The sequence below is a fragment of the Hypomesus transpacificus genome, chromosome 2, assembly GCF_021917145.1.
Source record: "Hypomesus transpacificus isolate Combined female chromosome 2, fHypTra1, whole genome shotgun sequence".
Taxonomy (NCBI): domain Eukaryota; kingdom Metazoa; phylum Chordata; class Actinopteri; order Osmeriformes; family Osmeridae; genus Hypomesus; species Hypomesus transpacificus.
The window spans coordinates 8,538,931-8,554,139 of NC_061061.1; the positions used below are offsets into that span (position 1 = coordinate 8,538,931).

The window sequence follows — 15,209 nt, forward strand, 5'->3', positions numbered from 1 at the left end:
CTACATCGGGTTCCATACCGTTTAGAGTCTATAGGACAGGCTTGCAGGTTAAACAGTGTTTGACGTGACTGGGTGGACATGTGACGACTGTTAACTAGCTTGTAAACAACTGCTTTGCTTCCACTTCAGTGGTCGTTGCAGCGTAGCCTTGCGTGCGTTGCTCACATTCGTAGCGACCCTGGGTCCTGCTGTTGTTCACTCAATCTCTGATGATGATGTGTGGGGTTGCGGTAACAGTGACATTCTGCGACAAATGCCTTCAGCTTCACGTAACTGAGATGTACGTTTGCGTGTGTGTGTACGTACGTGACATGACACGTCCGGTTGGAAATGACAAGCAAAAGGTATACAAAGCATGAACACAAAATATTTGATTGTTGACCCTGCGGTCGGATAAATCCCTCGGTCATAAATCGTTCTTGTATGTCACTTTGTTTGAAACATTAAGCCCTTTCTCTTAGGTAATCTAAAGGACGGTCTGTTGAGTGATTTGTGATCCACTTCTAAAGCCTGAAACCCCTCTGTATGTTGTTCCAGTGCTCTCGCAGTGTATTAAAAAACATGCATTTGCAAAAGATTACCAAGAAACAAGCAGTCATCTTTGTATTGCATCCTTGAACTCTTTGTCCTCCCTTTCTCCCTCCCTCCCTTGCGCCCGTCCTCCCTCCTACCCTATTTCTCGGTTCTCTCTCTTTCTCTCTCTTTCTCTTGTCCAGAATATGACAGACAGCTAGCACCAGCCAAGGGCGGCATGGCATCTGCGTACATGGAGCCTGGGCTGAACCACGCGCTGGGCTGCGGGTTCAAGTCCCGGGGTGGGCCCGGCATGGAGCGCCCGGCGGCCAGCATGGACCGCGTCCTCAAGATCTTCCACTACTTTGAGAGCAACAGCGAGCCCTGCACCTGGGCCAGCAACATACGCCACGGAGACGCCACCGACGTCAGGGTAGGGCGACCGTGCACACACACACACACACATGACTTTGCAGTTGGTTTACCATAGCCAACCATAGCCCTGTGTCTGACTGTGTCGGGTCCTCATTGATGCGTGCCAGTGATGGATTCTCTAAGCTGTCTGGACACGAGATGCAAAGCTGCAACCCTCCTGAGTCTCCAATCTATCACTACCAGTCAGTCAGTCACTCCCAGGCACACTGCGCTGCCTGCCAAGCTCATCTCCTTAGATCCTCTCAGATAAGTTACAGCCCGTACTGGGACTCGTCTTGTCTACGCTTGGGGATCCATTTGTTGAAGTGCACACACACACACACACACACATACCACCAACTTCTTGACCCTCTTGACTTTGTCTTAGGCTGTCAGTCAATAACCATCGTGTAGGACAGTTAGGACTCCGGTCTGTCAGCTTTGCATCTGGTCTGGTCTCCTGTGCCCCCCCCCCACCCCCTTCTTAGCGTCCATCCATCCATCCCCTCCTCCCTATCTGTCTGTCTGTCTGCCTGGTGATGTATCTGTCTGCATTCTCAAGATGTAGAATGACTCTTACTCACTTCTTATCTCTGTCTCTGTGGTCTAAATCCCCCCCTCCTCTCACACGCTTTCACTCACTTTCTCTTTTCCCCTCTCTCTTCCCCCGCTCTCTCTCTCTCTCTCTCTCTCTCTCTCTCTCTCTCTCTCTCTCTCTCTCTCTCTCTCTACCCCTCTCTACCCCTCTCTCTCTCTCTACCCCTCTCTCTCTCTCTCTCTCTCTACCCCCTCTCTCTCTCTCTCTCTCTCTCTCTCTCTCTCTCTCTCTACCCCTCTCTCTCTCTACCCCTCTCTCTCTCTACCCCTCTCTCTCTCTCTCTCTCTACCCCTCTCTCTCTACCCCTCTCTCTCTCTCTCTCTACCCCTCTCTCTCTCTCTCTCTCTCTCTCTCTCTCTCTCTCTCTCTCTCTCTCTCTCTCTACCCCTCTCTCTCTCTCTACCCCTCTCTCTCTACCCCTCTCTCTCTCTCTCTCTCTCTCTCTCTCTCTCTCTCTCTCTCTCTCTCTCTCTCTCTCTCTCTCTCTCTACCCCCCTCTCTCTGTGTATCTCTCTTCCTCTCTCTCACTCTACCCAGGGTGTCATCCAGAAGATCGCAGACATCCACAAGGTGAAGTGCGTGTCGTGTCTCGGACTCCGCCTCAGCCACCTGCTGTCTGGCGAGGTCCACTGGCTCCACCCAGACCTGGGCGTGTCCCACATCAGGGAGCGCTTTGAGCAGCAGCACCCCCTGGAGGAGTGGAGGTGAGGCTGACTTACCCACGTTTCCTAGCCGATGTTTAGGTTTTGTGGATGTCAACAGCAAAACCATAAACACACAGGGCTTATATTTCCCTACTGATCTACATATTTTTATTTGGTTCCACTTATTTGATTCTGGTCCACGTATTGCTATTGGAAACTAGGTTTTGGTCTCCTCCAACTGTCAAAGCAGCTAATATGCCTGCAACCCTTTCAGCTGTGTTCAGCTGGGAGGAGACAGCAAGAGACTTCTTCTCATGTTTAAATGGATTCAGTCCGGGGGGCAAGCTCAAGGGCAGAAATATGCCCGGGATATATAGTTACTTTTGTTGCCATGGTGATGTGCGCAAGGCAGCAGTATGGGACGTGTGATGGTTAGGGGTGGGGAGAACTGTTCTGGTCTTCTCGAATGTAAACCCAGAGCCTGCTTTTGGACTTCTGGGTGGTATCAACATTCAGGAGGAGCAAGCGAATGAGTTTGGACCATCCAAGTGACTGGCGATCCCTCCCGTTTTCAAACCAACCTGGCGCTCAGACTCTCCCCTGCGGCCAGATGTCCGACGACGGCAGCATTTATTCTGCTGAAGCCCCCCCCAACCACCGATAAAAGGAAACCTCATACCCACTTCCCCAACTGTAGTTAGGATTTATCAACACCGAGGGAATCTGTGTGTTTTGCCTTCAGAGCGTGCAGGCAGGGAAGGGGGGGGGAGAATCGTTTTTCGATGCAATCAGCTCTTTTCATTGGACTTCAGCATGACTGACATTGTCAGTGGTCCCTAAGAGGCTGGTGTGTGGGGCATGCAGGGAGGGTTGCTGAGCAGGGGTTGTAGCTATTCTATCTGAGCTCCGGTGGATTGAACCTGATTGGTTTCTCAATTGCACATTGGAAACTGTCCATCATTCCCCCTCCGACAGAATTAGATTAGCCCTGCTGTTGACTCATCGTGGTTGCTTAGGAGGATTGTGTGTGTGTGTGTGTGTGTTACTGTTTTGAGTGTATTGCATCCAAATCTGTATTTTCTGTGTATGCGTGTCTGTATACTATCTGTATCCGGGCACGTGGTGTGTGCTAGTATGTATCGTGTGTGTGTGTGTCGAAATGTGTGACGATTTAACTGCGTGTTTCCTTCACCCCCAGTGCTTGTGTGATGTGTGATGAGTGGATGCTGACAGATATATTGCCGAGGGATGTCTCCACATACTTAACATCTGAAATCATTGAGATGGCCGGAAGATTCTTTCGGCCTCTCCCTTTGCAGTGAGCCTTGTCTGTTGAGTTCTGTTCCCAAACGTATCTGTGTGTATATTGGGTGTGTATTTAAATAGCAATACATATATTTAAGAACAGTTTGAGGTGAAAGCAAAGATTATTTTAATGTATTATCAATTGTAAAAAGAATCACGTTTTGCATAGAAAAGCATAGTCTTTCGACTTCCCTGAGCCTTCTTGAGAATACACCATTAAATCAGGGATGTGTCTAGTAATGATTAGCCTACAAACTTTGAATTTTTGCTCTTACTTAATGCAATTTGTAACGTTAATGTTCAAGTTCAAGTCTTTTATTTGTCAGGTACACAGAATAACACAAGGTCAGACTGGGCACTGAAATTCTTAAGACAAGACAACGCAAGCACCTGGCATAACATAACATATAAGTACACAGAACATAATTTACATCTATTCTGAGCTTAAGTAAGTGAAACTTCCTAAATATACAGATAGCAATAAATAATCGACTATACTAACCCTAGTACTAAAACTTCCTAAATATACAGATAACAATAAATAATATACTATATTAACCCTAAATGCACACAAAACCTATTACAACCCAATAACCTATTCTAACCTAGGTGGAGTACAGTACAATAGTGCAAAATTGCAGATCAGTGACATGCGGTAATGGACATGCCTGTCGAATTATCTAGCTCTGTATACATATGTTTTAAAAGGATGCTAGTAAAAACATAGCATATGTCCATCCAAAACGAGAGTTTGGTCCATCTACAAATGCACGAGGTGTACATGAACAATAAATATTGTATTGACCGATGCCGTATATTTTATGACAAGCTCAGCCTATGCCGGGTTTCCATCCAGCTCTGGATTATTTAGTTCCGTCTCTACTGCCTGAGGTGGATTCAGCTGTGCTATTGTTAGCCCTCTCAGAGAGCTAGTGGCGCTAGCTCTGGGGAATCTCTCTGGGCTCTACCCCCATCCTCATTCATTATAGAAGGAAATCTTTTATTCAGTTGTTCTTCTGCGAACTGAAATTCTTTTGTTGGTTGAAACGAGGAACCCCTAGCGTTCAGAGAAAAAACCCCCACACACGTACAATAACCTCCCCAATCGAGGCTGAAGATGGCCCAGTTCTTTAGATAGAAGGAGCGCGGCTGCTGTCTTCAGTCGCTCGGCTGCTGCAGCTCTCCTGGGGTTCACTTGCTCTCTGGCCACACACGCCATGACTTACCGGATGACCTGGCGTTCCTCAGAAATCTCCCATGGTGAACAGTTCAAAAAGAAAGATGTATGATCGTGTGTGTGTATGGGTGTACTCGATCCTCTTTTCATCTTCCCGCCATTGGCATGTTGGCACTTGTTTTATTGTGTGTGTGTGTATGCCTGTATATTTTCCACGGTGAAAAAGAACTTGTCTTTAGAATTTGGAATGAGAAGGCTGTGTGAGTTGATGGCCTGTGTCCACGTATTACTACAGGCGCCCTTAAAGCAATGAATGGGAACTGTCAGGCTGGCTTTCACATTCCAGTAACTCCTGCCCTCATGTTTGCTTAACGTCAGGGCTTCATATAGCACAGTACTTTGGCTCCCTCTGAGGTCTCTCTGGTGATATTTCTTTTTTGAACATGCAACACACACACACACATATACTTAAACACATCAGCATGCACCCACAAGCTCAGTGGCTACCAGTCAGCTGGGCTCTGAGACCCAGATGAAGAAGTCTCCCTCCTCTTCTTCTTCCTCCTCCTCCTCTCTGCCGCCTTTGATTGTATCCATGTGAAAGAGAAACCTCCGTAAACCGCGGGATAATGACCACATGTGCCGTCTTGGACCGACGTTAACGACACAGATCAGACAAAGCCCGGAGCACTCGACTCACAGACTGTTTTTAATCAACGTAACACAGTCGGCTGCCTAACATGAACTCCTCCTTGTTCTCTTCCCTGCACAGATTGGAATGAAAACGATTCTTTTGATTACAAACGGAGAAGAAAGCCTCTTCTTCCGACCTCCTTTTTGTCTGTTCTTTGTAGTGTATCCCGTGATCAAAGAAAACAACCCATTTGCCACAACACAGCCTTTTGCTTTGTTGCTCTTGCACTGAACCCTAGCCTTCCCAGCCATGCTGTCAGTCTTGCGAGCATCGTGTGACCCCTCTGTGTTCCCAGGTATGAACTCCGGATACGCTACCTGCCCAAAGGGTTCCTCAGCCACTTCACCGAGGACAAGCCCACGCTCAACTACTTCTACCATCAGGTGAGAGACAACATCACGCTCCACTCTCCATTCATGCCACAACAACAGAAACATCTGAGACACCCGAGTTCCTTGCGAGAAAGAAATTAAGAATCTCTCTTAACTGAGTGGTACTGGAACATTTCTGCGAGTAGGCAGGGGCCGTTGTCTGCACAGGTTTTTCAGTTGACTGTAACCTGACGGTGTCTGGAGGCTGTGTGGAGATTAGGGAAGGGGTCAGCGGGTTTCTGTCCTGCTCCGCTGAGAACCTGTTAGACAAAGACCTGACAGCAGAGAAACAGCTCCAGGCTTCCCCTTCTGCTAGGGACGATGTGTGCCCATGTCAGCATGAAATCCCTCATCTCCGATGCCAGAGTCTCGCTAACTAGCTCAACCGAAGCAACGTCCCTCCCCGGAGGTCAGACTTCTCAGAAAACATCGTCTTCATCACTCGTCTTCTTCCTTAATCACGGTGTGTTGCTCCCTCACCGCTGGATTCCACTTGAAATAGCCAGACAGTGTCATTTTCGAGGACCTTTCGTTCTTTTGCGACGCGAACAGTTGGTGCAATCCCCCCCGTACCACCTGACAGGGTCTTCTGCCAATAGAAAGCTCCATTGTCTTTACCACTGTATGAATTCTGTCCATTCCTGAGTCCTGCTAGCGCTAGTGGTCTGCGTGATGAAGAGGTGTTGCTGGGTAGTTTGACATGGTTCTATGTAGACGAGAGAACTGGGCTGCAGGCCAGAGTTTCAGACACTATGATTCTCATGTACTCAAAGCGAGGTATCTAGTGTATATGTGGTGGTTGGCCTTATTGAGATCTCTGTGAGGCAGTTGTTTTTATGGACTATCGTAGTCTTTCAGAGGCAGCCTCTAATAGTTTACTGTCGAATTTCTTTAACTAGGCAGCTCCTTGTGGCTAACTGCAATCTTTCATAGCACTTCTCACTGCTAACCTTGGGTCAATTAGAGCAGCTTTTAAGCTCATACAATATTCTCTCTATCTTGTTATTAACGTCAGAAGCAGGTTTGTCAAACTAACAATGATATGGTTTACTTTCCTCAGGTGAAGAGTGACTACATGTTGGAAATAGCAGATCATGTGGAGCAGGACATTGCACTGAAACTGGGCTGCCTGGAAATCAGGTAAGGTCAAGAGGTTTTGAATAGTCTCATTTTGCATGACAAATACCACACTCAGACTTATATCCTCACAGTGAAATACACTGCCAAATCTTACTTTTGTCTTCTTCTTTTTCTCTGCATTCTAGGAGGTTCTTTAGAGAAATGCCAGGGAACGCACTGGACAAGAAATCAAACTATGAATTACTAGAGTAAGTTGTCCTCTTACTCAACAGTGTGTACAAACACGTGATTTCTGTTACACCTCACATCATTGTTAACATATCCAAACAGATGTGGTATTGATACCCTACTGACAACATGGTTGCTTGGTTGCCCACTTTTACTGAACAGCTAGTGTTAGTGACTGACATGTCTATTTGATTATCTATTTTACGCTGTAAAAGTGTAAGTGAGATAAAAGGAAAAATCTCTTCAAAGTATGTGTTGCCCACATAAGTCTTAAATATGTGTTATTATTATTCTAATGTGGCAGCCCACTGCTGTAGTCATAACTCCACGCGTGTTGTGTACAGGCAGCCTTGTCGGAATCTGTCACTTTATGCTTTAAATTTTTTTTTATAGCTGGCTATATGTGGGTCAGGCTAATGGTACATTGACTGGCCAGCTTTATAAAAAGGAAAAAAAAAAGAGACTGCTCTTTAGTAAATCCGAATTGATCTTCAGTTCGGTCAAGACAATCACGTATTAGATTTGAGCATTTATTGTTACATGACATGGACATGTAGATTTAACTTTGGCGGAGTGGATGATGTAAGGGAAGCACTCCCTGCCTCCTCGATGCAACACATACATACATGACATATGAGGCAGGGAGCAATAGAGATATAATCCCCATGGTCGATAGAACACACAGACAGCATGGGGGAGAAGGGGATGGTGGAGGGCGGCAGCAGCACTAGTCATACAACAACCGGGGTGAGTGTGTGCGTATCCACGCGTCTTTTAAAGGGGACTTATCGGCCGTGGTCCAATGGATATGCGCTGCTAACATGGGTGTGGTAGTGGGAGGAGGAAAGGAAGGTGGAGTAAGACGCCTTACGTCCCCGACAAATGGATGACGCGCGCTGCCCCATTGCCCTGCCTGAACGAGCTGCGCTTAATCATCTCCAACTGTGTGGTTATGTTCCCCACCACAGACCTCACAGGCCCCCTGGTGGGTAATAGCTGTAACTCCACAGGGGAACTGCTGTTAGGTGTCCTGACACGAGCAGTTTAGCCTAGCGCCAGGACACCTACCTGAAGTCCATTTAAACTACATTAAAGATACATTTTACCCCAACACAAGGCCATTAATGACAACACATTTTGTCTCTTAAAGGGAAATTGTCCGGGGAAATTGTATTAAAGAGACGGTCAACCCCAAACAGCAGGCCTGGTGCCGACTCCGTCCTAGTTCGGTTCAGAACAGAGCAGCCTCAGTAGTTGTGTCTTTTGGTACAAAGCTTCTATCTGATGTTTTGCCGTATGCTGTATTCAGCTTTATGGCTTGCATTCTTGGCCACTGAGGATGGTGGTGTAATTTGAATCTGAAAGCAAATGATGGTTTGCAAATACATGCAAATTCCTTGTAAATGTCCCACTCTCACTCTGGCAGGTGGACAGGTGCAAACCAACTGAAATAAACCTGAAGCTTTCAAGTCATTTAACTTTTGTTTTTAATGTTTCTGTATCAAACACATAAAGATGATGAAACGGAATGACAAATGTGTCCTGTCTCTATGTTCTCTTGTGCTTCCGTGACCATCCAGTCTTTCATGCTTGTGCTCTTTTCTCCACAGAAAAGATGTGGGCTTGAGAAGATTCTTCCCTAAGAGCTTGTTGGACTCTCTGAAGGTAAGAAGAACTGGAGCTCTTTATCTCACTGACCTGCCCCAAAGGCTCAGCCATTCCCAAGGAGACAGAGAACGCATCCATCGGAGTCATTATAACTGGCTGACTGGCTGGCTACGTGGCTGGTTGGCTTGCTGGTTGGTTGGCTGGCTGAGTGGGTGGGTGGCAAACAGCCTGTGTGTTTGACCTGCTGGCTGTCTGGTTCCCTGTCCTGCTGATTAGCTGAAGAACTTACTGAACTGCTGGTTAAAGTCCTTGCTGGATGACTTGCTATGGAGCTGACTGGCTGGTTCAACTAACCGTTTTCACCCAGAGTCTCTCTGGACAGATAGGAGCCCAAGTTTAGCCTGGGTGACATAGCCCCCTGGTGTCAGATAGAGGCTGAGGCTGCAGTGTCATAGTGTTGGTGGTCTGGTCCTCCTCGTCCTCCCCAAGATTCTTTGCATCTCCATCTTTAGAGGCCAGGCCTCACTTGTGTTCGTGAGATGTTTTTTTCTCTCTCTCTCTCGCTCTCTCGCTCTCTCTCTCGCTCTCTCGCTTTCTCGCTCTCTCTGTCTCTCGCTCACATTCACACTCAATCACTCTCAGTCTCACTCACACTCAATTACTCCCTCTCTTTCTTCCTCTACCTCCCATCCCGGGGGAATAAGTCTTGCATTCTGGCTGCTTCACTGGGTCTTCCCCTCCTATTACAGCACGAGAATCTGCCCCGAGGTCTGTTGTTCCAAACAAAGTGATTCTGTCTCTCCCATGTCTGACCAGAAACATTTGTTTACACAGCCCCCAAAAAAACAGATCTGTGACGAAGCGTGTTAAATCAGGACATTTAATCTTTCAACGTTGCTGAGTACCCAGTCACTCAGAAGGCCTTGATAAAATTGTTAAGTCTGGCTTCACACATGCACTCTGAACTCGGACCCTGTCTCTGTTGTAAATGTGGATTCTCGTTGTTCAAGATGTAGGTGCTGCTGGATTGCACTGCCTGCTAACATAGTCCAGTCTGCTCATGTGCTTGTAGTTGAGGTCTTAAGCTCTGTGTGTTTGATGATCCATGTTGGGGAGACAATTGAAGATGGTGTTTGTCTGACTCTTTAAGTTGTAAGCAAAAAAATGATGTACACCCTAAGCTAATTAGGAGTGCATCTTTGTCAGGGTTGGGCAGGGTAGGGTACAGATTTGAGCCTAAATGGTAAAATAGCGGAGTAACAACAACATACAACGTATTTAAAAAAACTGGCTTAAATGTGTAAGTGTAAATCTACTATACCAGCATCTTTGTCCTGGGTGTTTTTGCCAGGATGTGGTGCGCTCTACTTGTGAAGAGACAAAGATGAGCAATTTCCATTGACATCTCCTTCAGAGCACATTCACGGGTCCTCGTCCTTTGAGAGATTACCCCGACTGTTGTTACCCAATTAGGCGGATGGTAATAGATGCCCCAAGCTAGCATAAAGAAATATGCTTGTGGCATTTCCATCGTTAACGTCGGCGTAAATGTCCTCAAGAACGCAATTAAGAATGGAAATCGAATGTTAATTGGATTCAGTTGGAAAAGATTTGTGGGCTTTTTGCAATTTCTTAGCAGGAGGTGTCAGGTTAGGCTTTTGTCTAAAATCCCAGTAATTAGAGGGAGGCTTTTGGTGAAAATGACACACAATACACAACAATAACTGACAGGATGGGACACAAAAATACTGATTTTAAGGGGTTTATCTGTAAACATGACATTATCATGACACTGAAGCATCTGTTTTTTTATTACTTTAATTCTTGCTTTAACAAGCCTTGCACTCTCTCTCTCTCTCTCTCTCTCTCTCTCTCTCTCTCTCTCTCTCTCACTCTGTCTCTTTCTCTCTCTCTCTCACTCTCTCTCTCTGTCTCTTTCTCTCACTCTGTCTCTCTCTCTCACTCCGTTTCTCTCTCTCTCACTTTGTCTCTACTGTCTCTCTCTCTCTCACTCTCTCTGTCTCTCTCTCTCTCTCACTCTCTCTGTCTCTCTCACTCTCTCTCTCTCTCACTCTGTCTCTCTCTCTCTCTCTCTCGCCTCAGGCTAAGACCCTCAGGAAGCTGATCCAGCAGACCTTCAAGCAGTTCGCCAACCTGAATGACGAGCAGAGCATCCACAAGTTCTTCGAGATCCTGTCCCCCATCTACCGCTTCGACAAGGAGTGCTTCAAATGCGCCCTGGGCGTGAGTGGATATTACAAAAATCAGCTCTGAGGAACTTGCCACACCTTCTTACTCTGTTTGTAGTCTGCTGGTAGACCACTGTGAGGCTGTATGAGAAGTGGGCTGTAGCACCACCTGCTGGACTGTTGTGTTCTGCCCTCCCTGGCCTTGGGTCTGTGGTCACGTTAGATAGAATATAAACATCTGCCTTACTCGCTCTTAGTGTAATAGATTATATTATATAGTATGCAGGTTCTATTTCAGACATTATTAGCAGTTTGAGTGGATTGGGTTAGATGATATTGCATGTTTTACTTACGCTGTCATCTTTGATCAGATCATGCTAATAGATTGCACATGCTGTAGAAAATGGTAGAAATGGGGTGGTTTTATGAAGGACCTCACAATGCGTCTCTCTCTCTATCTCTTCTCTCTCCTCTCTCCTCTCCTCCCCTTCTCTCTTCTCTTTCTCTCTGTGTCTGTCTGTCTGTCTCTCTCGGTCTCTCTCGGTCTCTCTCTGACTCTCTCTGTCTCTCTCCCTCTGTCTCTCTCTCTCTGTCTCTCTCTCACCCACTTTCATTTCTACCTCCCTACTGTCTCTCCATTTAGTCGAGTTGGGTCATATCTGTGGAACTGGCCATCGGCCCTGAGGAGGGCATTAGCTACCTGACAGACAAAGGCTCCACGGTAAGATTGAACACTCCCTCCCTCACAAACACACCCACTTTTTTATCAAATCATGAATAGTTATTCTGTCATTCAGGGCTAAATCCACTTACTGTATACTGCTGAAGTATTTGAAGTAGTATTTGAAGTATTTTATAGTTATTTGTAGATGTTAGGAACAACTATTGATTCAAGTTAGGATTGACTCATTTGGGACTCATACTGTGAGCCTGCCAGAGAGGTGCTGATATGTGATCTGTGTGTGTGTTTGTGTGCGCGCGTGCATGTGTGTGTGTTACAGCCGACCCACCTGGCTAACTTCACCCAGGTTCAGTCCATCCAGTACTCCAGCACTGAGGACAAGGACAGGAAAGGCATGCTGCAACTGAACGTGGCAGGGGCTGCAGAGGTACATACCATACATAAACAACATATACACAAACACACACATACACAGACACATTTAACACACTCATTAACACCCTCACCCACCCCACCCCCCACACACACCAGCTAGATGTGCATGGTTGTGAGGTGCCGTCCTCTAACCTGAACGCGTTTTGCCACCCCGCAGCCTCTGACCGTGACCACGGCCACCCTGACCACAGCCGAGAACATGGCCGACCTCATCGACGGCTACTGCCGCCTGGTCGGTGCCACCTCTCAGTCGTTCATCATACGCCTGCTGAAAGGTACTCAGCACCTCACCTGTTTCCAGCCAGACAGTCTCTGACTGGAGGGCTCCGAAAAAAACACTGTACGGCTTCTATCAATGTACACCCAAGTCTCACCCTGGTTTTTCTCCTCTTCAGCAGAGGGAGAGAGGAAACTGCCTTCCATCCCAAAGTGAGTTCACAGTGTGCTTAGTGTCTCTCTCTCTCTCTCTCTCTCTCTCTCTGTTTATTACTGTCTCCCTCCCTCTCACTGTTTATTGTTGGCTCTGTCTCTCTCTCTTTCCCTCCCTCTCTCTGTTCATTACTATATCTTTCTCTCTATTAATACTGCCTCTGTCTGTCTTTCTGTTTATTACAGTCTCTCTCTCCCTACATGTCTCGCTTTCTCTCTCTGTTTTATTACTGTCTCTCGCTCCTATTCTCCCCTCCTCCCTTTTCTCTCTCTCTCCAATTCCATCCTACATCTGGAAGACATCTCCCCCAGCTGCCGAGTTCAGGTTTCAGTTTGTGTTTGATCACTAGTTGGCGGACAGCAGAACTCTCTTCCTCTCCTCTCTTCTTCTCTCTACTCTCCTATCTTCCCTTCTCTGTTTTTCCTCTCCTCTTGTCTCCTCTATTTTTTCAGTCTCCTCTCCCCTACTCTACTCTACTGTACTCTACTCCCCTCTAATTTCCACTATTTGACTCTCTCATGAGGAATGTACCAGTGTGCCGTCAAATCTATATGATCCTCAGTCCCATGGCCCGCCCCCCCTACTGACCACTTCCTTTTCGATAAGCCAATAAGGAAAACATGCAGCCTCCCCACTCAACACGCCTGGCCAATCAAAGGGGCCCGTTCAAGTCGGTAGTACTGTGCTACAGTAGGAGCCAGTGTGGAAAGGGCAGGGTCAGTCAGTATCTGCCTGTGAGAGAGCGTGAGTGTGCGTGGGTATGAGAGTGTGTGTTGTCAGAAGGCCGTATCCTGCTGTGGACAATGTACAGCATTCAGATCCTCCAGCCTTTCCCCCACAGGGTCTCCAACCACGAGAAGAGGCTTGACGGGGTCCGCACCAGGGCGGTGTGTGTCTCAGGTAAACCCAGCCACACGCACGCTCACACACACTCCCTCTCTCTCTCTACCTCTCTTTCTCTGTCGCTCTTTCTTTCTCTCAGTACAAGTTGATGTCAGTCGGATGTGTGATTTCAGGACAACCCAGACCGATAAAGAAGTAGTTGGCTCGTGGACAATCTCAGAATAATAGCCTACATTACTGGAAGTGCACTTTTTGGTTAATAATTCATGAGATAAGTGTTTAGGGCAGGCCTGTGGAAGCCCGTGATTGGTTAGGAAGACATCCGTAGGGTAAAGATGAGAAACATTCCAGAACCATCTGTGCCCCGTTTTGGTCTGATAAGGACAACCTAATGCACCACAGTCAGTCAGATGTGGACGTGAATGAGATGAACATTCCCTTGTTGTCAGCTGCAGACTTTCACTACCCTGTTACGCAGTCCACACTAGTCGCACTCCCTCCATCCTCCCTTTCCTGTGTGTGTGTGTGTGTGTGTGTGAGCTTGTGTGTGTATGTGTGTGAGCTTGTGTGTGTCCTATTTAAATGCCATGTTGCCCTACTGCCAGCATCCTGTCCTCACTCCAGCAGAATGTGAATAAGCCTGGTCTGACAGCCATATAGAAGGGCGATAGAGAAAGCGAGGAGGAAAGAGTGAAGAGAGGAGAGGACTTAATTCAGGGGACACACAGGCCTCTGTACATATGGACAGTGCCTTTGGAGTGTGTGTGTGTGTGTGTGTCTTATGGGGTCGCCACTCATAAAGAGACCCTTGTCTGAGGGGCTGAGGAGCCCCTCGTTTCACCCAGATGCCACTCTGGAGGAAGTGGGAGTGTCCGGCTGTTTTTGTCAGAACCCCCTCCTCGGCACAAACAGTCGGCAACCCCTTCTGCCGTTTACGCCTCATCTGCCATCCACTCGTCTTGTGTCCTCTCCTCCTGTCTCCTCTGCCCTCCTCCCCTTTCTTCTGCCCTCCTCTCTCCTCCGTTCTTCCCCCCCCCTCTCTCCTCTACCCCTTTCTTCTCTCTTCCCTCTCCCCTCCTCCCTCCTCCTCTTAACGTCCTCTCCTCTGCTCTCCATTCCTCTCCCATCCTCTCCCCTTCTTTACCCCCCTCTCTGCTCTTCTTCTCTCCTCTCTTCTACCCTACCCCCCTCTCCTCTACCCCTCCTCTCATCTCATTTCCTCTCCTTCTGTCCTCCATTCTGTTTCCTCTGCTACTCTCACACAGACCCAGTGAGTGGGACCTCGTTAAGTGTGTGTGTGTGTCTGTCTTTCTGTTTGGACAGGGATAGTGCTGTGTGTTGATTACAATGAATCCAGATAAGCAATGTCGAGTGTGTTGATGTGTGTGTGTGTATGTATGTGGGATACAGTGAGAGATACAGCAGCATGGGCAGTATATGTGATGAATTAACAGTGAAATAACAGTTGAAACAGCATGACTTTATTAAAACACTGAGTAGTTGCTTTGGTTTAAGATCAACATGTGACTGAGTCCTCCTTAAAGTCAACGCTTCTGTGTGTGTGTGTGTGTCACTTTACTGCATGTTCTAATACATAAACCAACATTTCTTTCCTCATCCAGAAAATTCCTTAAACTAACCTCCATGTCTCTCTTCTCTTCCCCCCTCCATCCCACCCACCCACACACCTATCTCTCTGTCTGTCTCTCTGTGTCCCCTGCATGCTTGCTGGATCTGCAGGTCACACTAGTGGGGACGGTAAAGTAGATTTTTTTCCTCACTGTCTTTTAACCCAACCATTCTGCTAACACTAGACTGTGGGAGACAGTTAGAAGACTGGGCGTATTATCTCTAACCCCATGTGCCCCCCCCCCCCCCCCCACCACCACCACCATCCCCACTTCCTCAGGGAAATGATAGCATATTACAAAAACATTCCACAGATTTTACACACTGGGAGCTAGCTACCTTGTGAATGTTATCAGCAGCGTACGTTCC

General features: G+C 47.3%; 1 protein-coding gene across 9 annotated transcripts in view; it reads left to right on the forward strand.

The window, feature by feature from the left end:
• ptk2ab (protein tyrosine kinase 2ab) overlaps positions 1–15,209 on the forward strand; it is a 55,712-nt gene that overhangs the window by 15,868 nt on the left and 24,635 nt on the right. For 6 of the 9 annotated variants that reach the window (XM_047030956.1, XM_047030965.1, XM_047030929.1 and 3 more), the window contains 13 exons: positions 717–946; positions 2,063–2,229; positions 5,641–5,728; positions 6,777–6,856; positions 6,982–7,044; positions 8,635–8,689; positions 10,736–10,876; positions 11,465–11,542; positions 11,823–11,930; positions 12,096–12,213; positions 12,334–12,367; positions 13,210–13,268; positions 14,952–14,969. In XM_047030956.1, the coding sequence (XP_046886912.1) occupies positions 752–946; positions 2,063–2,229; positions 5,641–5,728; positions 6,777–6,856; positions 6,982–7,044; positions 8,635–8,689; positions 10,736–10,876; positions 11,465–11,542; positions 11,823–11,930; positions 12,096–12,213; positions 12,334–12,367; positions 13,210–13,268; positions 14,952–14,969 (1,204 nt within the window). In that variant the 5' untranslated portion in view covers positions 717–751. Of the gene's footprint in view, positions 1–716; positions 947–2,062; positions 2,234–5,640; positions 5,729–6,776; positions 6,857–6,981; positions 7,045–8,634; positions 8,690–10,735; positions 10,877–11,464; positions 11,543–11,822; positions 11,931–12,095; positions 12,214–12,333; positions 12,368–13,209; positions 13,269–14,951; positions 14,970–15,209 lie in introns of those variants that run through there. The other 3 variants (XM_047030921.1, XM_047030947.1, XM_047031031.1) reach the window with 2 other exon arrangements.